Consider the following 25,071-nt stretch of genomic DNA (forward strand, 5'->3'; position numbering starts at 1 on the left):
AAATCATAATAATACAATTTGTATATTCTTATTTGTATCACTTTCACATTTATATTACTAAAGATTGATAAGTCATTAAATTAAATACATTTTATCTGGATTAAAAAAGGCAAATAAGCCTTAATACCAAAAAAGACTGTTAGGTTTAAATATGTAGTTAAGAACTTTATAAAAAGATAGTTGCAACATCTAAATAATAAAATTACTGATGATATTCATTTGGTATAACATGAGGTAATTGTGTTGTATTGTGTTTTTTCTTGGGTATAATATTATAATCGGTTGCATACCTATGTACTGCAAATAATGATTGGAAATTATTATTTGGTTAAATATACAATTAAAACAGAACTTCGATAAATTTTTAATGTAATTTATCACATAATATTATAATGAGGGAAGGTTTTTTTCCAGATTCATTGAAAAACCACTAATTTAATTTGTTCCTCAGGAAACACTATTCTAATGTCCAATAAAATCGATGATTGAGACGACAGTCACATCATTCGTTTTTGGCAGTGTCAGTCACTTAACAGTAGAATATACTTTTGATAAGCCACTAGAAACCTTAACAGTATGCTCCTGTGAAATCTGGGTCGTTCTAAGCCGGAAAACATTTTTTTTTGCAAAATTTTTCATAACAGTTCATTACTTTGCAGAAATGTTTCAATAAAATAAAATTTGATGGTAAAATTCTTTATTTTAGCATTTAAAATTTGATCAGTAGTGGTTCAGGTTTAAAAGAAAAAATAGTTTGAATCTAATTTTATTGTTTTTAATATTAGCATCCTAGATTTCCTTCATGCACATTCTTTAATTTAAACATAAATATAACAAATATTGCATGGCATAATATTGTTGTTTAATAGTTTAGTGGTACTTGTAGTTCCTGTGGTGCTCTGAAATAAAAAAAATATATAAGTTACATCACATAAAACACAAATATCATTAAAAACACTTGTTGTAAGTTGTTTACTATGCTTTATAAAAAAAATATTTAAACAAATTAATTTAAGCATTATTAACAATGCGAATATGGCGTAACTGAAGCTTTCATATAGAGGCCAAGGATACAACTTTAAGTTAAATTTCAGTCAGCTGGATAAAAATATCTCGCAGGTACTTCAATCGACATATAGTAGGCAGGCAGTGATTTTTTCAATGATAAATAATTATTTCATTTTTTTTTAGTATACTATGATGTAGTCTTAGGCAGTATAAAATTCAAAATATATTACTTACTCATTTTGCCGTAGTTGATAACATAGAAGAAAGTCATTGATCCAACTAGCAGCTGGAAAAATGGAGCAATACCGACTCTCTTGGGCTGAACATACTTATGTTGCCACCTCCACCAAGCTTAAACAAAGTACTATCAATTAATATCATACCAATGTGCATTACGATGGTATGGAAGAATAAAATTTATAACCTTGAAATTATCAAAATATAAAAAATATATAATTAATACCTCTACTGCAAGCTCCCATAAATGCTGAAGGAGTCTTGCTCCGACGACCAAACCATGCTCCTACTTCATTCAACTTAAGTTGTCCGAAAGGAGTATCAGCTGAAAACAAGACAAAATTACATAATCGACATTAAGTACGCAAAGAAATATTATTTAATTTAATACTTACGCTTTCCATAAAACCGGGCCGGATCGTAAGGCCCATGGACGCTTGGATTGTATTCTTTAGGATAATCACCGAAAGCCATCGTTATTCGGGTGTAAACCGAATTCGATTTATCGTGGAAAAATGTATTGCAGTATTCCTAATTTGACTGCACAGATGTGATTATGACAATTGACAAATAGATAGACTTTGTCTATAGATGTTATACTATTTAAATAAATTTCTTCAAAACTAGTTAAATGAAATTGTCGTATATTTATATACGGCAAAAGTATTTTTCTTTGTTTATATTATTATTTATAAATATCACTAAACATAATGAATAATATAAATATAATTGTAACATAACTATACTCAATATGTATGTCATTTAACTGGCAAGTTTGTGTTAAAATATTTTTTGATTATCTGTTCCAATAATTATTTAGCAGATTTCATTCTTCGTGATTGTGATATTTCAAAAAATATTATTTACATTAATAAATAATATCAAAATGGTTTTGGAAAGTACTATGATTTGTGTGGACAACAGTGATTATATGAGAAATGGAGATTTCCTTCCTACAAGATTACAAGCTCAACAAGATGCTGTTAATTTGGTATGTCACTCCAAAACAAGATCAAATCCAGAAAATAATGTTGGATTGCTGACTTTAGCAAATGTGGAAGTTCTGGCCACATTAACAAGCGACGTTGGTCGAATATTATCTAAGCTTCACCGTGTTCAGCCTAACGGAGATATAAATATTTTGACTGGCATAAGGATTGCCCACTTAGCACTTAAACACCGTCAAGGAAAAAATCATAAAATGCGCATTGTAGTTTTCGTTGGTTCACCAATAAATACTGATGAGAAGGAACTTGTCAAGTTAGCTAAAAGACTAAAGAAAGAAAAAGTCAACTGTGACGTCATCTCTTTCGGTGAGGATGCTGATAACAATCCTCTTTTAACTTCCTTTGTAAATACTTTGAATGGCAAAGATAATACATCTGGTGGAAGTCATTTAGTTTCTGTACCTGCCGGTGGTTGTGTTGTTCTCTCAGAGGCTTTGATCTCTAGTGCTGTTATTGGTGGGGATGGTGCTGGACCATCAGGTTCTGGTTTGTCACCTTTCGAATTTGGTGTGGATCCTAACGAAGATCCAGAACTTGCTCTTGCTCTAAGAGTTTCCATGGAAGAGCAAAGACAACGTCAAGAAGAAGAGTCTCGACGTCAACAGGCAAATGTTGAGGGTGAAGAGGGTAAAACTGCTGAAGCTCCAAATACAGGAATGGAAAGAGCTATGCCTCTAGGACGAGAAGCTATGGAATTGTCTGAAGAGGAACAGATTGCTCTTGCTATGCAAATGAGCATGCAACAAGAAGCACCTCAGACTGAGGAGAGCATGGATGTGTCTGAAGAATATGCAGAAGTAATGAATGATCCAGCATTTCTGCAAAGTGTATTAGAGAACCTTCCTGGAGTTGACCCACAGAGTGAGGCCATACGAAATGCTATGTCTACCATCAAAAAGGACAAAGATGAAAAAGATGATAAAGATCAAAAAGAAAAAGATGGAAAAGGCTCAGGTTCAAAAGAAAACTAAAGATACTTTTCGATTTTTTTATTTATACAAAGTGCTGTTGGTAATTTTCAGAGCCCACTGTAATATCATTGTCACTTTTTAAGTTTAGAACATAAATATATTGATTTACAATAAAAATGTTTATTTCCATGTTATCCAGTTTAGTCCCTCTATTTTGTCATATTCTGTAAGGAATTTCAATATTAATTAAAATAAAAATATTGCATATGGATATTACTATTATTCTTTATTCATAAAACTTTATATCATACTTGAATCATTCCAATATTTTTTAGTCTTAAATTTCTTCATTGCTTCTAATAATTTCTCATTTCTTTGTTTTTCTCTCGTTGGTTGCAACTTTGACAAAAACATTTTATCAAATTCTGTTGAAGTAACAATTAACACTTATATGTATGACATGTCATAAAAGGCTTATTTCTATTAGCTTGTGTGAAAATGGGACTGAGGCATTCATTTTTAACATTTGTTTGACTTTTAAATCGAGCTAATAGCCTGAAACCCTTCCGAATTCATGAGAATGTGGTCTCAGCCCATATTTCACAAAAAGAATAGAAAATAATTTTAATCATGAAATTCAATATAATTACTGCCTCAATCACATGGGTATATATTATATTGCTACAAATTGAGTAGGTACCATTGTTTTCTTGAGCATCTTTATTTTTGTTAAGTAACAAAAATGAACTCTTGATATCTTCTAACTGTGGCTTAAAACTTTTACTGCTGTGATTTGCAACTGAAATTGATTTATTAAATATACCAATTATATATATAAAAAAAGAAATCCAAACACTAATTTAATTTTAAAATAATCATGATGTGTAGGAACATTTTCAAAAAAGAATGTAAATATTTAGCACAATTGGTTAAAAGGAACAAATAAAAGCATGTAACAAAGTATTATGTGCAATATCACACAAATAAAGAAAAATTAAACTTACATTTTTTCCCATTAATTGGCGAAGGCTTACCATCTCTGCTAACCGAGGACGTCCTTCCTCTTGCATGTAAACTTTCGCGAGATGAAGATGTTGATTTCATAACAGCTAGAAATAAGAATTACAATAATTAGATAATATAATTCCCTTTCTTAAGATTTCTTGTGGTCTTGTTTACATAGTGGTGGAATTAGACAAAGAGAGAAGATAATATGAACTGAATATATTGTACCTATTACAATCGGAATCATTTTTTTTGTACTACATCTACGAAATGGTAATCTAAAATTTCTTTTACATATTTGTTACCTTCAATATTTTTATCATTTTCCCTTGATGAACTACGCTTTTGAACAACTGGTAGTCGACTGTTGCTTAATTGCCTCTTTGACGTAGGTGTCTCTAAAAGTTTAATACTGGTATATATATATATATATATATATATATATATATGCGTCTTCGATATATATCACTACCTGCTCGTTTCGATTTCATACTGTACAACTAAGAATTTTATTTATTGAATAAAAAAAAAAGAATACAGCGCCACCTATCGAGTCTAAACCATCCAGGCTGGGTACCTGGATTATTAATTATCAGAACCAAAAGACAATCCTACACATGAGAAAGGAAAGGGATATAAAAATTTTCAGTCTAGTAAACTAATTTGTAGTTTAACTTAGAGATGTAAACGGAATTGGTGCTATTTATATATTTATATATTACATTACGATAGAATTTTATCTTTACAATATAAATGTAGTTAGTTATTAATAAAGTAAATAAAAAATATTACTATACGTATAATTTAAGATATACCTATGTATGTATGTATAAATAAGCTGTATTTTATATTTTTATTACCACCATCTTTTCTGTCTAACGATTGTCTTCTTGAACTTGAGCTACTCCTTTGTTGCGTTATTGGTTGTTTAAGAGCTATGCAAAAACAGAAAATGATTAAATGTTATTTTAAATTTTAGATTGTCCGGCACGAAGGACCATCGTAAGTAAAGTTTTTTATTATGATCGACTCAATGTAGTTACATGAATTATAAATAAGTATAATGATATCGCGTAGTTTTTAGACCATCAGAAAATAATAACAATAAGATAATTATTAAGAAAAAATAAACATTTTTAGAATACGTAATCCAATCTTAATATATTGATTGTTAAATTTATTACTTTTAATAAAGTATGATCTCTTTTACAAAAATCTCTAAGTTTTAATTATATTAAGATATCCTTACGTTTGGTCAGAGGCATCGTTTTCGTAATTGAGCTCTTTGGATTGGATCTCGAGTTGGAACTAGTAGAAATACCAGGGTTTTTTTCCCTACTTCCGGATACAGTATTAATAGCTGTCCAAAACAAATAACCAACTGCGATTATTGTTATCATTAACTGCCATTGCAAATGCGAGAGACAGGCGACGACGTGATGGAGCTTCCAAAAAAGTAAATGGTACAATATACTCGTCATAATGTCTAGCATTCGAATGTTTACTGAAATAAAAACGTCGATATTTGGTATTTTTTTATAATTCTTACTTATTCAATTATTTTGTAATGAACCTTCTAATTACCATACATTAAACAGAAGATATGAACACGGCTAACCTCCAGTTTCTGAAACGCTGGTCAAAGTCAAATGAACTAAATTAGGTTTAATCTGAATGGTCATTGATCGACGGCAACCGATGCTGCAGTGAACGATGCGAGATTAGCAAATCTGACTACACATCATTTCAGAAACTGACGGTACCAGAGTCTTTAATAAAAACTTTTGTGCTATACAGTCTAAATTAAAACAATAATAAAAAAATAATTGAGTTATTATTATTATTTGTAATTTTATAAATTATTCAGTCATTCGACATTCGACATTCGACAATTGCAAACGGCTGTATGTAATCGCTACGCAAATAATTATTATAAAACAGTATATAAGTCGATAATCGGGAGTGAACTTTTGAAAAATAGTTAAAGTTTGTGTTAATGACAATAATTTTATGTGTTAAATTATATCTAAATGTGAATTATATAAATTAAAACTACAAATTTCAAATTTTATTTGTTAAATTGCAATAGTAGTGTGCAGTGTTTGAAGTGAACGCGTAAGCGACGCTTATTTCCCGGCGCTTATGACCTTTTGGTCGCTGGTTTGACTGCAATTCAACAATCGGTCTGTTAAGCAGAGTTACTCTTAGCTTTTTTTCTACCTACATTTTTTGTGATAATAATATATATGCAAAATGGATTGTAAACATTGTTCAGAGATCGTAAGACCAGAAGAAATGATTAGATGTACGGCTTGTCAAAGTATGTATCATTACTCATGTGTTGGTATAAATGAAAGCGACTTTAAAAAGATTCTGCCTATGAATAAAGCTAAATGGAAATGTCCAGTTTGCAAAATATCTAAGAAAAATAATATAAGTCCAAAATTAAATATGATCTCTGATAAAATAAATACAAATCAAGCCCAAATCATAGATATTAAATCGTTGATTGCACATTTTGATGAGCGCTTCAATAGTTTGCATTACACAATGGAGTCATTCAAATCTTTTATTACTGATGAATTTAAAAAGCTCTCAGAATCTGTTACTTTTTGGTCTACAAAAATTAATACGATCGAGTCTTCCATTAATTCTGTTGTTGATCGAATGAATGATCTAGATAAGGAAGTTACTAAAATAGAAAATTATGAAACAGAACTCGTGGAGTTGAAACTTAAGCTTAGAGAATTATCGGAAAACACTAACAGTAATGAACAGTGGGTGCGTCGCTCTAATATTCAAATAAATGGTATTCCACAAAATAAGGGCGAAAACTTAGTCCATATTATTAAGACCCTTGCTGAAAAAAGTGGTTACCCCATAAATTTTAATACCGATGTTGATTTTGTAACAAGGGTAGCGGTAAGGAATGATTCGTCTGAAAATAAATCGCGTCCCATTATTTTAAAAATGCAAGCACGTTACAAAAAGGATGATTTTCTTTCATCGTTAAGGAAGTTAAAAAATCTGAAAGCATGCGACATTGGTTTTTCAGGCAGAAATAATCCTATTTACATAAATGACCACCTGTCCACTTACAACAAGGCTCTTTTGAATGAAGCTCGACGAAAATGCAAAGAGAAAAGTTACTTATTCTGCTGGGTTCGAAATTGCACTGTTATGGTTCGTAAGACTAACAATTCACCAGTTATTCACATTACTTCCAAAGAGTGTTTAAACAAAATTTTATAAGCGTTATTAATTTGTTGGTTTATAATATTAAAGTATGTTACTTTGTTCAGTTTTTTAAGAATATTTTTTGTAGTTTTATATTTTTACTTGTTTTCGTTAATATTTTAATTATATTTATTAAGAAAATTAGGCTGATATTGTATTGTTTTATGGACTTGAAGGTATGTTTTAATTCTTATCTGGCATCTAGGTGCATTGAAAAGCTATTTCTCTTTAATATTATTACTCACAATAATTATAATTTAAAATATATATTACTATGTACTTAAATATTTATTATCAAAATGTTAGAGGATTGCGCACTAAAACTTTACAGTTCTATTTTAATTTGTTAAATTCCAATTATGACGTAATTTGTCTAAGCGAGACCTGGTTACTTCCTAATATCTTTGATGAAGAACTCTTCGATTCACGCTATAACGTATACCGGAATGATCGTGACTATGCACTTCTAGGGGTAAGTAAGGGTGGTGGTACACTTATAGCAGTACGTCGTGGCATCTATGTCGACATGCAACACTCTAGGACACCAATGTCTCTTCCAGGTGCTGATATAACTTTTGTTAATATAGTGGTCGGACAGGGTTTAAGTAAACAAAAACTACGACTTTTCTGTTGCTATTTCCCTCAAAATCAACACCAGAGCGATTCTGAAGCCACATTTTTTGAGTTCTTATCGGATTTAAATTTGAATAACCCTTTTGATAAATATATTGTTGTAGGAGATTTCAACATGGGAGATATTGTGTGGTCACATAACTCTGAAAATACGCTAGCTATCCAAAACCCATCCGAAAATAATTTAATTATGCAACTATTTGCTTTTATGTGCTTCTCTGGCTGGTGTCAGTATAATGGGATTTTTAATGGTAATAATAGACTATTGGATCTCGTTCTGTCTAACTGTAGTTGTTCGGTCGATAGAACAACACCATTATCTTTGCCTGAAGACGTTCATCATCCGTCTCTCTCTGTGTTGACGGATATTATGTTGAATGATTCAAATTTACGTTATGCTCCTCGAATTGTTCGTCGCTTTCATGTTGCTGACTACAACGCAATTAACAATGAGCTAAATAATATTGATTGGGTGGAACAATTCGAAACATGTGATATAATTAACGCAGTAGATAAGTTTTATTTAATAGTTAATAATATTGTGGATCGCTTTGTACCAGCTAAAACAGTATACGATATCAATAAATATCCTGTATGGTTTAGCAAGTTTTTAATTAAATTGATTAAAAAGAAATTACAAGTGCATAAACGATGGAAAATTTATGGTCATAATAGTGACTATGACAAATTTGCTGACCTTCGACACAGAACTAAATTGATGGAAAGAGAGTGTTATAATGTCTTTATTGCTAGGGCTGAAGATAATATTCATCACAGTTCTCGGAAATTCTGGTCATTTATAAAATCAAAGAAAGGTAGTAATAATATACCTGACACCATGTTTCATGACAATACGGTTGGCTCCAACGGCCCATCGATCTCTAATCTATTTAGTAACTACTTTAAATCAGTTTTTGAAGTAGAAGTGAATCAACCCGAGGTTGATTATTTAAACAAGCATAGTAGTCAGTCCTTAATTAGTACTATTAATGTATCATGCCGTACCATTGAAAGATATCTCTCAAAACTTGACTCGTCTAAAGGCAGTGGCCCAGATGGATTACATCCTATGTTTTTAAAACGATGCAGTAAATCTTTATCAATCCCTTTACATTTACTCTTTAACAAATCCATATATTCAGGCATACTACCACCTGTTTGGAAAAAATCGCTTGTTGTTCCCATTTTTAAAAATGGAGATAAGCATATTGTCAAAAATTATCGTGGAATATCAATGTTATCTATCATACCTAAATTATTTGAGAAGATTATTTACGATACTTTGTTTCCTTTAATAAAACCTCTGCTCATTACCCAACAACATGGATTCGTAAATAAAAGATCAGTTGAGTCTAATCTTGTTGAGTTTCTCGATGTTGTTCTTTCAGCCATGGAGAGAGGACATCAGGTTGACACTGTGTATACCGATTACTCAAAAGCATTTGATAAAATTCCACATACGCTATTAATTAAAAAACTTGCATATACTGGTATACACGGCGATTTGCTAAGATGGATAACGTCGTATCTCCGTGACAGAACTCAAGCAGTCGCTGTCAAGGGACACATTTCTAGTTTTGTCCCCATAACATCTGGGGTTCCTCAGGGCTCTCACCTCGGTCCCCTATTGTTTAACATTTTCATTAATGATATACTAAAAAATTTTCAAAATCCTGACATACTTCTATATGCCGATGATACAAAACTATTTAAAATCATAAAAAGAAGTGATGACTGCTCAAACTTGCAAAATGATTTGGATATTTTAGTGCAATATTGTTCATCTAATGGCCTACATCTTAACTTTGAAAAATGCAATGTAATAACATTTTCTAGAAAAAAAAATCCAATTTTATTTGATTACACAATTTCCAATCATTTAATTAAGAGGGTAACCGAGGTTAGGGACCTAGGAGTGCTTCTAGATTCTAATTTATTATTTGACAGGCATGTGAATAAAATTATCGCAAAAGCTTACAGTATGATGGGTTTCATATTTCGCCAGGGAAGAGACTTTAAGCATATCAATACATATAATGTGTTGTATAACTCGTATGTAAGATCTAATTTGGAATTCGCTTCAACGGTTTGGAATCCACAATACTCTAAGTATGTTATGGCTATCGAAAATGTTCAGAATAAATTTATTAGAAGATTAACGCGTAAATTTGGGTCCAATGCTATTAATAAGCTTAATATTTTGTCGCTTGAGAAACGCAGGGAATGCAAAGATCAGGTTTTTCTTTACAAAATTGTAAATAATTTTGTCGATTCAATGTACTTAGTCAACAACATTTATATCAAGTGCTCACATTCCATTGCCCGTTCAAAACATACCTTTTATGTCCCAATGTGTAGAACGAACTATGCTAAAAATCGCTTTTTAGTAAGAGCATGTGACAATCATAATAAACGCTACACTAGTATAGATATATTTAACGAAAATTTATTTAAGTTCAAAGAAGCTCTAAAAGACTGTATTTGTCAGTAATATACTTATCGTTTTTTTTTTTTTTTTTCTGTTTTAAATTATTTTTAATACTTTATTCATATATCTTAATAAATTGTTAAATAACTTGTTATCGTTAGGTTCACTCCATGATTGTTTGTATAAGTGGAAACTTTGTTGGCTTAAGTGAAATTTATTTTGTTACTAAATTTTATGTATTATATTATGCTGTATGTTTCCCAAATAAATAAAATAAAATAAATAAAATATTTTAATTTTTATCAATTGTATGGTATTACTATAAATTTCATACGCGAAAAATTACTGAACTTAAGATGGTAGAATATTAGTAATTGTAGTTGCAGATAAAATAAGAAAGTCGAAGAAAATTTACGTACATTGATTTGCAAATCAATCTAAGACGACGGATTTTTAAACCACTCCTTAGTTATTTCTACCCATGCATATTAAGATTACTTAAACATACATACATTACAGTGCCTTAAAATTAAGTATTTTTTTTAAAAAAATCAAGAATAAAAGAAATCAAATACTAACACGCTCTTTGTTGATGTATGACTCGTGTATTTGAAGAAGCTGCATTTAATGTGGGTCTGTTTTCTGTTAAAAATATCAATTTAAATTCTTTTATTTTGTAATCTACGTAGTAACAAACAAAGAACAAATGCTTAAACAAGTTATAATCACTTTATATTACATATAAAATAATTAATTGTTTGAAAATTGTAGTATATCAGTTGTCTGGTTTCCATAGCACAAGCTCTGTACAAGCTTAATTTGGGATCAGATGGCCGTGTGTGAAAAATGTCCCAGGATATTATTATTATTATATTATTTTTTATAAATAATAATTATTAACTCAGTCTTATGTTCTTACAGCGTGTTTTTTTTAGATACTTGTCGTGCAAATTTTCTCAAACATTCACGCAACAAGACTATGTAAAAGCAACAACAAAAACGGGACAACTAGTTTTATGTGTAAACTTATGTAATGTTTTATTGGAAATTTATGATAACTTCGATCACCAATTTATAAAATATCACTGTATTTTAAATAAAATCAATTTTGTTTTATGACAAACGTTAGGTATTTTCGTACCTTTGCCCAACGTAGGAGTTCGAGATCTCGTTAGACGGGAGGGTGATTTGTCGTCGCTTGCTGTTTTAAAAGTTATAAATATAATGAAAGATAATGTAAAGTATTAAATAGATTATTACCAGTTTACCATGTTAGATTACACACGCAACAGTTCAATTACCGCTCTTCTTATTCTCTTATGTTTGGTAGGTGAGTGAGCCAGAGTTATCATAGACATAAGAGACAATCTTAGATCCAATAGATAGCGGTAGCGCGCATTGATGGATCTTGCAGATTACAACGCCACTATATTGTATTAGATGCGGGGATTTTACTTGGTGGTAGGGCTTCGCACAAGCCCGTTTTGGTAGGTACCACACACTCGTCACATATTCCTTCGCCGAGCAGCAATATTTAGTATTGTTGTGAGTGTAACAACAAGCACAAGGGACATAACATTTTCGTTTCCAAGGTTGGTGCCGCATTGGCAATGTAAGGAATGGTTAACATTTTTTACATCGCCAATGTCTATGGGCGTTGGTGACCACTTCACATCAGGTGGCCCATTTATGTATTATTTAGTGGCATGGCCAGTCCGCCTAACTATTACATAAAAAAGTCTTACATAGTTAAGCAGATAATTTACTGGATGAATTTAATATGCCTCGTAATTTTCACAAACAAAGTACTAAAATAATTTTTACATTTGGAGTTTTTGAACTTATAAGTTGCCTTATAAACTAACACGAAAAATTCTTATTGATATATATACCCGACGAAGTTCTTGAGCAGAGTTCTTGACGGAGAATCAGCTTTTTATGGATAGGAGTCATCAAAGGTTTTCCGTAACCGGAATTAGGTTTCGTTTCTGTGTTGTTACAATTTTACAAATTAGGACAAACCAGTAGCGGATTTACATATTTTCCAAGTATAGGCTATACTTGAGATTGATATTTTGTTCCTTTATTTAGATTCCACAAAAAAAAAACTTATATTGGTCGCATGTACAGTGAAAAGGATATAGGAAAAATCATTGGTAAGCTCTTAAGATTGGTTACGCTGCCTCAATTGTAACAAAAATAATTAAAAAAATGGAGATCCCTAAATTTGCCGACCCTCAAATCTGCCACCTTAAGCTCAAGCCTACTCAGCCTGCTAGTAAAACCATCACTGGGACAAATCAAACTAATGCTATTATTACTCTGGTAACGTAGAGTAAACTATAATTTTTAATGATATTACTTGTATGGTAAATAATTGGATAATTTCGGTCAACTTAACGTATAATCAATATATCATTTGCTCAAAAAAAGATAACTTACCCGGACAAGAAAAAGAAAGGGCCTTCTTGTGCTTATTCAAATTTTTATTAGTTTTATTGTTACTGGCATCAACTAGGGAGAATCCAATTGTGGGAACCTTATTGCGCGTCTTAGAATTTGCTAAAAAGGCGGTTAAAAATTATTACCAATATAAATTGTTTTTTTAGTATGAATATAATAATAAATATAGATATGCTTATATTTTTTTACTAAAAATTTTGCTGTATAATCTCACTTTACTTATAAACCTTGTTTAGCGGGCGATCAGTTAAACCATGCTGTGCTGTTTCTTCGAATGACAAATAAATAAAGAAAGGGAGAAATTTGTATTTTAGTTCATAATTAAAAAGTCGCTAACGATAAGCAAAGTTTATAATCATCATCAGATTACAAGATTAATCATCATCATCAGCTAACTATTACGATAACTAGGTGCACTTTTGTTACAAAATTAAATTACATTATTAAAATATTACACATACTATCCGCGTGATTATTATTGGATGATGTTTTATGATTTTTTTTGACATCTTTACATAAATTCGACGATTGACTTGCTGTCCGAGCTGTGAAGTGGATAATATAAGATATAAATATAAGAAGTGTTTATTTATTTTTATATTGTTAGAAATATACCGAACTAGTTAAAAAAGACAGTATCGTCTTTGTAAGATAACCCTTATTCATAATTTCATATTTTCTCTTTATATATTATTTGACAAATTACAAATAAGACTTACATTATGTAAATTGAATGGTATTAAATGTTTTTACAAAGTTTTATTTAACTTAAAATGTTGGTTTAATTTGGTCAAATCTTGCAAGCTGAATTAGTATCTTCCTCTTACCGTACGGCGTTGAAAATATACATTTTGGTTCAGTTTCGATGACAATTAAATTATATATTAAGCATGAATGATTGACGGTGGATTGGCTTTAGACGAAGGAGCTTCTCAACGGTCAATAGCACAGACAACAAATGTGGTATACAAAAGTTAATTAAAAATTTAGCAATAATTATTTTATTATATACTTACGTGTGGCATCTGAACCTCTTTCAGGAGACTGTGGAGCACTATCCTTTGATAGAAGTTCTGTTTATTTAAAAATTATAGTATATAAATATTGTTGAAAACAACACATATATTTTGATAATTTGAATCGGAAAAAGAGGAATAAAAAAATATTAACTCTAGTCTGTGCATGCATTTCCTAGAACTGTTATTATTTATTATTAATGCGATAAAATTGCCCGTGGTTGGCGTTCAAATAGTTTTTGGACATCTTTGCACCCATTGCCTCCTGGCGCCTACAGCGACCTCTCCTCTAGCTCTACTCGAACTGCGCTGTACGACACGTAATACACGAAATCCATAACTATGTATACTAATATTATAATAGCGAAAGTAACTCTGCCTGTCTGTTAGATTTTCACGGCTATACCACTGAACCGATTTGAATAATGTTCGATATGAAGATACATCTTACTACGCTCCTCCCCCTAGCACGCGGAAGCCGCAGGCAAACAATAGTAATACATAAAAAGGCTTACGTTTAGGCAAGAAACTTCTTGTAAAATTTTTAGTCGGCGAACCGGATGTACTCCGTTGTCCTCTCTTTCGGTCATCAGATAAGCTACGGTACCTTTCTTGTCTTAAGCCTATACGTGATATAGTAATTAAATTTATTAATAAATATTAATTTATTTATGTAATACATACTTTAATACATAAGGCATTTTAGTCAATCAACATATAGATTACTATTATAATAAGTAAAAAAGCTCTAAAGCTCACATAAAAAAGGAAATATTTTTAATAATTTAAATCCCATTAAAAATGTAAAGATTAATTAACATGATAATGTCTATGGACGGTGACCACTGAACAACAGCTAACGTCGAATTTGACACTTAATTTATTTTTAGAAACATAAAGAACTAACGAGATGCGTGACTCTCTCTGTACTGTGCAGGAACGCGGGAACCACAAGATGGTGATCTCTTCCGTTTAACTGCGAATTTATTTTGTTATATATTATATACAATTTAATAGTAATATAAGGTGAATTACGGGAAATTAAGTGAAATCTATAATGAAATTAGATGATTGTCAATATTTCTATAAAAAATAGGAAGTAATTTAGAGCATCGAGAACGCTCAAGACGTCAATACAATTTGATATATAGGAAAATGCGTATATACGCATGTAGTATGAATGTATGTATAGTATGAACTCACGAAGCATTCCTATGAACGCACGCAGCATATGCGAGACAGCTGTTTCAAAAGTGCACGATTTGTTTGGGTGCGCAAACACGGCGAAACTTGGCGGGAGACGATCGCATATCGCCATTGGTTACTTACGATCGATCGAGTATTACTTATGGCCTACTAATCTTTTAAAAAATCGCCTGTCTTGCACTATATAAATTAACTGACGTCAATATCTAGTATGTGTTGCTACATCGAAAACCAAAGACAAAATGGCGAAATGACAAAGAGTCACCCCGTCCGCACCTCGCACGGAAACCGCACTCGCGAACCAACCGCTAATTATGCGGGCGACGGTCGCCAAGTCAGTGAGTTCATAGCCTTAATTGGTTTCTACACGTCGTGTGTTTATTAGGACACTTATACACTATTTTATAAAAGACATTTTAACTCAACATTTAAAAATATTTATTTCTGGTTTTTATATGACAGCCATTTTTTGTAACACTACTGACGTTTTTAAATGATTTAATCTATTATATATAATGTTATGATGACAAATATTTTTTTAATGCACTATTGAATGAGATAATATAAATAATTCATTATTTTAACAAAGCGATACTAAATCAAATCAACTTCAACGTGAACAAGTACAAGAATAAAGTTTTCATTTAAGCTGCTAATGTAAAACTAGCTAACTTTAAAACTTAAAAAAAAAACTAAACCCTAGCTGATAATATTACGATCGTTATCTGTAATATTTTCACCATTGCTCTGATGGTCTGTGTTCATATTGTCTGTGGTTCCATTTTGTATGTTCACATTCGTGTCTTTTTCTTTATGGTTGTATGTTGAATAATTTCGTTTAGAATCCAACGTGGGTGGGGTGGGGGATAATCTCTGCCTCTCCTCTTTCCGCGCTCGATTAGCCGCTTTCAATTCTAGCTCTACACAGTGTTCGGCGAACATCAGCTGTAGTGGGGCGTACATGTGTGGAAGGAGTTCTAAGTCGTCCATTGTTATCTGAAAATATATAAATAATAATGTTTTGTTTATGTTTATTTTCCTTTCGTAAATTTTTCATTTCTAAACAGAGAATGGTATTGGCATTGGTAATTTCAGCGATATTAAAGGCAGCCTCGGATTAATGCCTAACCCTGAAAGGCAACGGCATACTTACTCCCAACCAAAAATAATATAACCGCTTTGGAATGGGATGAGGGGTGCCTCAAATGTCAAAGTCCCTTGGATGTCTGTATTCAGGCTTGATAAAAGGACGATAGCTATTATAACGAATGAAATGAATGGTATTTACTATTAATATATAATACGAACCTGCATATTATCAAAAGCTATCCCGACGGTGTTGTTATCGTTCAATATATGCGCATTGAGTCTGGGCAGTCGCGCGTATCTCTGACTAAAGTGCGTTAAAATTGTGTACTTGGCGTTCATTTCCCTCCCGATGTTTATGGCCTGGGAAGTAGTTGAGTGCATCTTTATACGCGCTTCCCCCGCTAGTTCGTCTTCCATTGTCGCCTCGTGGATTAAAAGTGTTGAGTTTTTACCTACAATCATGTTACATTACTAACCAAATTATAATTTATTCGAGTAGGCTTTTACATGCACTTTTGAATCGTCATTATATGTCGGTATGTACGTAGATTCTACCGAGCATAACCGGTAAGTAACTCAGTAGTTACGAGTAAAAAAAGCATTGGGAAATTATAAGTTGTTTTTTTTTAGTGTGTTTACGAAATTTTTTATACTATTAGATCGATTCACTGATGACTTAAGCCTTCATCAATATATTTTCTACACTTGATTCCTAGAACATATATATAATACTTAATATAGCATTACATTAGGTTTGATATATGTATGTCAAAGTTTTGATAAGGATTAAGCAATGTGTGCTATTCCACATGTGATATTTTACATAGAAAGGAGAATATCTTACACCAAAATTATGAAACCTCATCAAAATTCGACTACAGTACTCCGTTATACAGACAGACGTTAATTTATAGAAATGTAGAGATGATTAACACAAATATAAAAATGTCTCATGTGAAAATTAGGTTATGTCAATTGGCTTCACCGATTTCAACGAGTTCCGGGCAGGGGATGGTGTCCCCGGAGTAGGTGATCTTGTACTGCTGGTCCACGTCGATGGCCACTCCGAAGGCGTTGGGGCAGTGCGCCACGTAGCACGTGCGGATGTACTGCACGCCGATGCTGGCCAGCACGGCTGACGTCATGTTGCTCGTCGCCGCATTCGTCTCCGAGCATTTTCCTTCCAGCTTTTTTTTAAACAAAAACATCAAGTAAATTATTTCTTTAAAGTCTTTAATGGGTGGAGGTTTGTGAGAGCCAGTCTTTTTGTTATTCTACCAGCAAACATCAACTTTCTATTGGTATTACTGGTTTGAAGGTTGAGTGAACCACGTGTACCTTTTATTTAATTAGATACACAGTAACAGCCTGTTAATGTCCCACTGCTGGGCTAAGGCCTCTTCTCCCTTTTGAGGAGGTTTGGAGCTTATTCCACCATGCTGCTCCAATGCGGGTTGGTCGAATACACATGTGGCAGAATTTCAATGAAATCAGACACATGTAGGTTTCCTCACGATGATTTCCTTCACCGTCAAGCACGAGATGAATTATAAACACAAATTAAACATGAAAATTCACTGGTGCTTACCCGGGTTTGAACCTACGATCATCGGTTAAGAATCACGCGTTCTAACCACTATGCCATCTCGACTCTAATTAGATATACAACAGATAAAAACATCTTAGTGCCCAAGGCAACACATTTACGGTGTAAATAATCGTTTCTAACTTTTACAGTGAGTGTCAGTGAATGGCGACGATCCCTACATCAAGTTTACCTGCCAATTTAAATCTAATGCTTCCACTTACCAAATCCTGATTAGGTATCAGTGTAAATTCATCGCGAATCCTCTCGAACTCCTGGTCGTATATGGACAGCCAGGAGACGATCTGTCCAGGAGCTAGAAGGTACACAGGAGTTCCTTCTTTGTTCACTTCTTCTAAGGCCTGACGACGCGCTTGAAGCAAGTCTATTAGACCTGAAACAAAAAATAAATGTGACCGAATATAAGATAAATTACCATAATATTATATAAATATAAAATATAAATTTGACGAGCCGGTTGGTGTGGTTGGTAGAACACTTGCCTTTCACGCCGAAGGTTGTGAGTTCGATTCCCACCCAGGACAGACATTTGTGTGCATGAACATGTCTGTTTGTCCCGAGTCTGGGTGTAATTATCTATATAAGTATGTATTTACAAAAAGAAAAGTAGTATATGTAGTATATCAGTTGTCTGGTTTCCATAGCACAAGCTCTGTAGAAGCTTAATTTGAGATCAGATGGCCGTGTGTGAAAAATGTCCCAGGATATTATTATATTATTATTATTATAATAATAAATAGAAATGTATGTATTTATGTTTGTATTGTTTTATGCGTTTGAAAACTTTTCGATTATGATGAAGCTCAGGTAAGGTATACAGAAGTTCACGTAAAAGTGTAGTATATAAATATATTCAATATTGTATATAAAATATTACATAAATTATTTATTTTCTATTCATTATGGACTTTTGACTGTGTAATCGAATTGAAATATTAGAAGGCAAATGTAATTATTACCGATATGGTGGTCTGCGTGTAGGTGAGAAATATATATTGCCTTCAGTGTTCTCAGGAACGCGTTGACTTTCTTCGGTCCAAAGAAGCGGACCAGTTGTCCGAATGTGCCTTCGCCACAATCCATCAACATTGACCTTTGTTCACTGGATAGAAGAAAATTACCAATAAGAATATAATATATGTCATCCTTGTAACAAAATGATAACTAATTTCGACCACACTTTACACTTGCCTCGTAAAAATTAATAACAACAAATATTTTTTAGTATTTTTCAATAATAAAATTATATAAAAAAGAACTAACTCAATTTGTAGAACAATTGCGCTCGTATTCCTCGTCTTGCTGGGTATACAGGAACCGGTTCCCAGGAAAACGACCTTCGGATACTCCTTATGAGCGCCGTTTTTCTCGTATCGTATTTTTTCAACTAGTTTTCGGAATTTTTCTAGACTCTCGACGAATCCGTCCACATCCATCGCCTCCTGGATATACTCTTGGATATGAAGCTTCGGCTCCGCTGATCTATCGGACAGAACTTATTAATATCACAAATCGAGGGGGCGGCGGGGGGGAGGGTGCGCGTACCGGTCGAGCTGCCGGCGCGGGCGCAGGTGCAGCGCCGTGAGCGTGCGCGCGCCGAGCGGGGCGCGCGGCGCGGGGGCGGCGTCCCCGCTCCAGCCCTCCATGCTGATGATGTTCTGGAACTGCGCCTCGGCGATCTACAAACCGCTTCACTATTCCACACCCATCATGCAAACTGACCTCCCGCTACGGACATACGCTATCTACGGCCGGGGCTCGTGATAAAGCTTCGTGCAGTGCAGTGGTTTAGTTACTCGACTTACGGAAGAGCCGATCAAATTCAAATTAACTAATTTGTCTCAAATCTGAATGTTCATCGGTCGGTGGCGGCCGATGACCGGTGACCGGTGATCGTTTAGATTAAAGTTGTCGTTTATTTGAAACCCCTGACGGAGGTTGCAGTCTCAAAAAATATTCCATATGTATATAAGTCACAGACAAATGACAAAAAAAATAATTAATTTTCGCAACCATGTTTGGGAATAGGTCAAATATTACTTTGTAACATAAGGTTTATTTAACTTCAATTACACAGATAAGACAAAAAAGTTTGACATAAAAGCAGTATATATACAAACTATATAAATAAGCTACGAGTCAAACCCGCATTAGCTGAACAGGTTACTGTCTCAGCCCGATGCTGCCATGCTGATTTTTATGCGAAGCCTTCTAGAAAAGCTAACAACTTGTCTCATTTAATTACCATTCATTAAAATCAAACACAGAAGAATTTCAATTTAATATTTTAATTAAAACATATTGACTTCACCAGAGCCTTCTTTATTATTAATTTTTTTCATCCTAAATTTTTAAGCGTTTGCATAGTATTAGAATTTGAATAGTCTTGTCCTTAATAATATTTAGATGTTGGATTTTTTTTAAATCCAGTTTACCATAGCCAGAAGGTTTATGTATAACCTAAAAAATTATATGGGGTATGACATAAGTCACTTGTGTATTTATCTGAAAATAAGCTAATTATTTTTCTTTTTTATGATATTGTTGTAATTACATTTATAGGTCATACATTAATTACGATCATACTTGACGTTGAAGCACAAAAACATTAAACACACAATACATACAAGACACGAGCGGTCTCACCTTGTTCTTAAGTTCCTCGAGGCCCCTGAGGCGGGGCCCGTCGAGCGCGGCGCCCACGCGGGGCCCGGGGGCCCACAGCGCGGGCACGCTGGCGTCGCGCAGCAAGGGGAACATTTCCTCGTCCAGCAGGTGCAGGCGGTGCTGCGAGCGGTGCACGGCCTCCGACCCCATGCACGTGTTCTGCGCGTTGAGCACCAGGTGCTGCGTGGTCGCGCCGAACCGCGACATGAAGGCGCGGTACCTGCCGACACAGTCAAGTCGACTGATTTATTCTGATATACTACTGAATTTCAAATCTATATATATTTACTGGTGGTAGAGCTTTATGCAAGCTCGTCTGGGTAGGTACCACGCACTTATCAGATATTCTACCGCAAAACAGCAGTACTTGGTATTGTTGTGTTCCGGTTTGAAGGGTGAGTGAGCCAGTGTAATTACAGGCACAAGGGACATAACATCTTAGTCCCAAGGTTGGTGGCGCATTGGTGATGTAAGCGATGGTTAACATTTATTTATTTTATTGACACTTTATTGCACCCAAACTTAAAACTAAAAATAACAATTTTTAAACAAACAAAACAAAGGTGAGGTGCAACAGGCAGCCTTATCTTTACAATTAATTATTATATATACAATTAATTATTATATTTCTTACAATGCCAATGTCTATGGGCGTTGGTGACCACTTACCATCAGGTGGCCCATATGTTCGTCCGTCTTCCTATTCTATATAAAAATATATATATATATAAAAGCATAACTGACTGACGTATCAACGCACAGCTCAAACTACTGCGACGAGCACCATGAAAATTTGCTTACGGATTTGTTTTACACTATATGTTAACACTTAGGAGGGATAGACAAGATTTATTCTTTTATTTAATAAGATTAGAGAAATAAGTACAGAAAAGAATTACTTGGGGTGATTAAGTACATGCGGAGGCGTATAGTGTACGACAACGGCTGGAATGTTCTCTGGCGGGTTGGTTTCATTTTCATAATGAGCATCAAATTCTGATTCTCTCAAGTACGATAGATCGGGAACTTCCAATACTGAAACACAAAACATATATCGACGTTGACGCACTTATATAACAAACCTTACATTTACAAATTTCATGCAATTTGGTAATTGTTCTGCTGTTCTGCTTACGCACTACAAGCAGTTCTTGATTAATTTACCGCACATTATTCCACTGAACTAGTTATAACCAAATTAATTTTAATTTCGAAGTTCCGATTACAACTTCCATAGTCACAGATAATTCAAGACCAATGATATCGCGTCCTTCGATATCAAAGTTGTTTATTTGGGTTTACTCCTCTTGTGGTCGGAATAGGCTATAAAGAAAATAAGATATCACTTAAATACCAATAAAAACTGGGCCGGGATCATCTGGTGTCTTCACGTCTTGTGACCGTACGAGTCTACCATCGGGTAGAACCACATCTTGACCACTCTTCAGCTGCCCTAATAAAGGCCCTGGTTTGACACCCAATTCTACACATTTCTCTAGAACAAGTGTACCAAGACGTTTCTGAAAATTAATAAAAATTATATCAATTTACAAGAAGATTTATCAATACTGTAGATCTGAGTTAACTGAACTAAAAATCTTCTGATAATCACCATAGGCTGCATAGAAAGAGATTTTAGAAAAAAAAAATTAGTTACTGCCGGTAGAGTATTAACTTATACAATAACAACAATTTAGTATATTGCAATATGGAAATTTATGTATCTATACATACATAATATATGTACAATATTAGGGGTATATACTAAAATAAAATTCTTACATAAGAACATATTTGACAGTCATCAAACGTAAAAAACATGTGTGCTTAAAATTAAGTGAATAGTTGAATAATTTATTACCGGTTATTTATCAAGATTTCATTTCTTATGACTTATTGCTTATATAGTTGTGCAAATGTGATACATTATTGCAGAAAAGTGATTACCATAAATTAATTAACATATATCAATGATGTAATAAAAGAAACAGTCATCTTAAATTTAAGCAATTAAAAGTTATTTAATATGTTAAATAACCAATCAATATTTTTTAACTTATTGCTATTGCTATTTACTGCAATTTTTACAAGTCAAATATTTTTTTATTCTGCATAATTGAGACTACTTAAGAGGTTAAGTGGCATCATATATTAAAAGAATATTAACTATGATTTAGAAAACTCACCTTCAAAGTACAAATATATGCTACAGTGCAATGACTTTGTTTTTGTAGTTCATGCAATACTTTCTCATTCTTCGTCATTAGAGGATCTGAAGTGTAAACAAGAATCACTGTCAATTAATTTAATATATATTTTATAATATTGTTATAATAGATAATAAAGACATATTCTTCTTTGAATTATAAATAATATTTAAAATTATAACTAATTTTTTTTATATTCTACGTACACATACATTCCTATTGGAGTTTTGAAAGTAAGTACACGTATTTACATTTATATGTATTTTTAATTAATCAATAATGATTATTATCATTCAATGATATGAGTGACTAGATGATTAATATTTACCTTTATTACATATTTTTAGTTTTGTTTTTGGAGATTTATTTTTCGGTTCTTCTGGGGGTTTGGCTTCCCTTCTGTAGTAGTCAGTGTCATCATGAATGAACTCTTCGAATTTACCACCAGGACATTCATCACCGAGTTTTGGTTTCTTTGCGGTAGGTGTTGAATCTGTTTTGAAAATATTATCTTGAGGTCCCCTTTGAAAAATAGACAATATTGATTGATCATTAAAGTAAACTATTATTAATATATAACCTCTAAATTCCAATATGACAATCTCTGAATACATTTGAACTTATACAATAACAACAATTTAGTATATTGTAATATGGAACTTTATGTATCTATATGTATATAATATATGTGCAATTGCCTCGATTGCGACTGCCTCGTTGGTCTAGTGGCTTGACGTAAGGCCGCAGACTCGGAGGTCCTGGGTTCGATTCCCAGGTCAGGCCAATAAAAAGTTATTGGGTTTTTCTGTCATAAAATTCTCAGTAGCGGCCCGGAGTCTGGAAGTTGGTAGTGTGTTCATTCCCGTGCCTCGGAAAGCACGTAAAGCCGTTGGTCCTGTGCCTGAACTCTTTCCGGTCATGTCGGATTGCCGTCCCATCGGATTATGAGAGTTAGGGAATAGAGTGCACCTGTGTTTGCGCACACACTTGTGCACTATAATATCTCCTACGTTGTTGGCTAAACTTTCTTAAGATTAGCCACAGTGGCCGAAATCGGTCTGGAGTACATTATTTATTATATGTGCAATATTAGGGGTATATAATAAAATAAAACACTTACATAAGAACATATTTGACAGTCATCACATTATCTTCAAAATCAACACTAGGGCTGCACTTTGCCATAGTAACATTCATATCTTTCATAATCACAAACCTTTTTGTTGCATTGTATAATTCATCCTGAAACAAAAATAGTTAACTTTTGTGTATATAAGCACAATGAGATTATATTCTAAATGTTTGTTTTATAAAAGTAAAGTTGTACTTTTTAAAGTAAACTCATACTGCTATGCCTATTACTAAGCATAAGATGAATTATAAACACAAATTAAACACATGAAAATTTTGCATTGCTTGCCCATAGAAAATGGAATCTTTTATTTACATTTTCAATCCGCAGGATCATCTTGGCTCTTATAAAACTTTAATGAAACATAATTACCAGTCCATCAGGTCCATGTAATGTGATATTTGGCACACCAACATCCTGGAGTGTGAGTGAGAGTCCAGGTAGCCCACCAATATTCCTCCATGTTTTGTTAGTGATAAAAATATGGTCAAGTTTTGAGAGTTTTACTCTGTGTTCATGAGCAAGTCTCTGGCTTCCCTCTCCACAGTTAAATAAATAACTGAAATTATTTTGTACTATGTAAGTTATTAAGAAGAAAAGCAGACAGATCAATATACATTTTTCAATTATTTGTAAAAATGATGCAATTTCATTCTGTCCATAGTAAGACAGATTAATTTTTATATATAATGTTCTTACCGTTTTTGATCAGTAAACAGATAAAGGGTATTAGGAGCACCTCTAGCCCCAGAGCCAAGGACTTGTAAGTATACTGTACTAGGACCATATTTTTCTGCCTTTTTACTTAATTGTTGCCGTTGGCGTTGTGCATCGAAAATTCTTCCACTATTAGGTTTCGGCATGCTGGCTAGAAATCCCAACAATTTCTTACTACTGTCTTTGCTGTAATAACGGACACTACTACTTACTATAAATACTTTAGTAACTGTTATTATTTTACCGTACATGTGTTTGGAGGTTATTCTTATATTGCCAGAGTTTACGAGCATCCGTTAGGATGGCTTAGAGTAGGCTTCTAGCTTGCTCATTTAACCATAATTTTATATTTTTAAAAACTTCTGTTACAAAAACATTTTTAGATTTGGAACAGTTATTTTTGCGTCAGTCGATTTTTAATGTTTTCTTCTGTTATGTCAACTTATATCTTGACTTGACTAATTACTATGACATTGACATAAGTATTTTCTTATTATTAAAT

General features: G+C 33.1%; 3 protein-coding genes across 3 annotated transcripts; 1 reads left to right on the forward strand and 2 right to left on the reverse strand.

Moving 5' to 3' along the window:
* Positions 1 to 750: 750 nt before the first annotated feature.
* On the reverse strand, positions 751 to 1,818 carry LOC126770460 (putative ATP synthase subunit f, mitochondrial). The gene is made up of 4 exons (XM_050489839.1): positions 1,641 to 1,818; positions 1,472 to 1,570; positions 1,243 to 1,359; positions 751 to 899 (listed from the first exon to the last, which is right to left on the reverse strand). The coding sequence occupies exons 1-4, from the start codon at positions 1,717 to 1,719 to the stop codon at positions 871 to 873; spliced, it is 324 nt and encodes a 107-aa protein (XP_050345796.1). The 5' UTR covers positions 1,720 to 1,818; the 3' UTR covers positions 751 to 870.
* Positions 1,819 to 2,040: 222 nt separating this feature from the next.
* On the forward strand, positions 2,041 to 3,434 carry LOC126770450 (26S proteasome non-ATPase regulatory subunit 4). The gene has a single exon (XM_050489829.1). It carries the CDS (start codon positions 2,132 to 2,134, stop codon positions 3,221 to 3,223), a length of 1,092 nt encoding a protein of 363 aa, XP_050345786.1. The 5' UTR covers positions 2,041 to 2,131; the 3' UTR covers positions 3,224 to 3,434.
* On the reverse strand, positions 3,273 to 25,005 carry LOC126770879 (ribonuclease Z, mitochondrial). Its single transcript, XM_050490487.1, has 30 exons — positions 24,552 to 25,005; positions 24,225 to 24,411; positions 23,841 to 23,962; positions 23,049 to 23,242; positions 22,700 to 22,785; positions 21,868 to 22,033; positions 21,413 to 21,548; positions 20,493 to 20,733; positions 19,392 to 19,525; positions 19,110 to 19,328; positions 18,806 to 18,948; positions 18,050 to 18,219; positions 17,226 to 17,427; positions 16,460 to 16,692; positions 15,853 to 16,147; positions 14,853 to 14,921; positions 14,461 to 14,568; positions 13,946 to 14,002; positions 13,391 to 13,474; positions 12,909 to 13,028; positions 12,359 to 12,454; positions 11,608 to 11,667; positions 11,046 to 11,108; positions 5,418 to 5,672; positions 5,029 to 5,103; positions 4,474 to 4,566; positions 4,168 to 4,272; positions 3,864 to 3,962; positions 3,475 to 3,588; positions 3,273 to 3,387 (listed from the first exon to the last, which is right to left on the reverse strand). Exons 1-30 carry the CDS (start codon positions 24,860 to 24,862, stop codon positions 3,344 to 3,346), a joined length of 4,281 nt encoding a protein of 1,426 aa, XP_050346444.1. The 5' UTR covers positions 24,863 to 25,005; the 3' UTR covers positions 3,273 to 3,343.
* Positions 25,006 to 25,071: the final 66 nt, after the last annotated feature.

Source organism: Nymphalis io, chromosome 9 (genome assembly GCF_905147045.1).
Source record: "Nymphalis io chromosome 9, ilAglIoxx1.1, whole genome shotgun sequence".
NCBI lineage: Eukaryota > Metazoa > Arthropoda > Insecta > Lepidoptera > Nymphalidae > Nymphalis > Nymphalis io.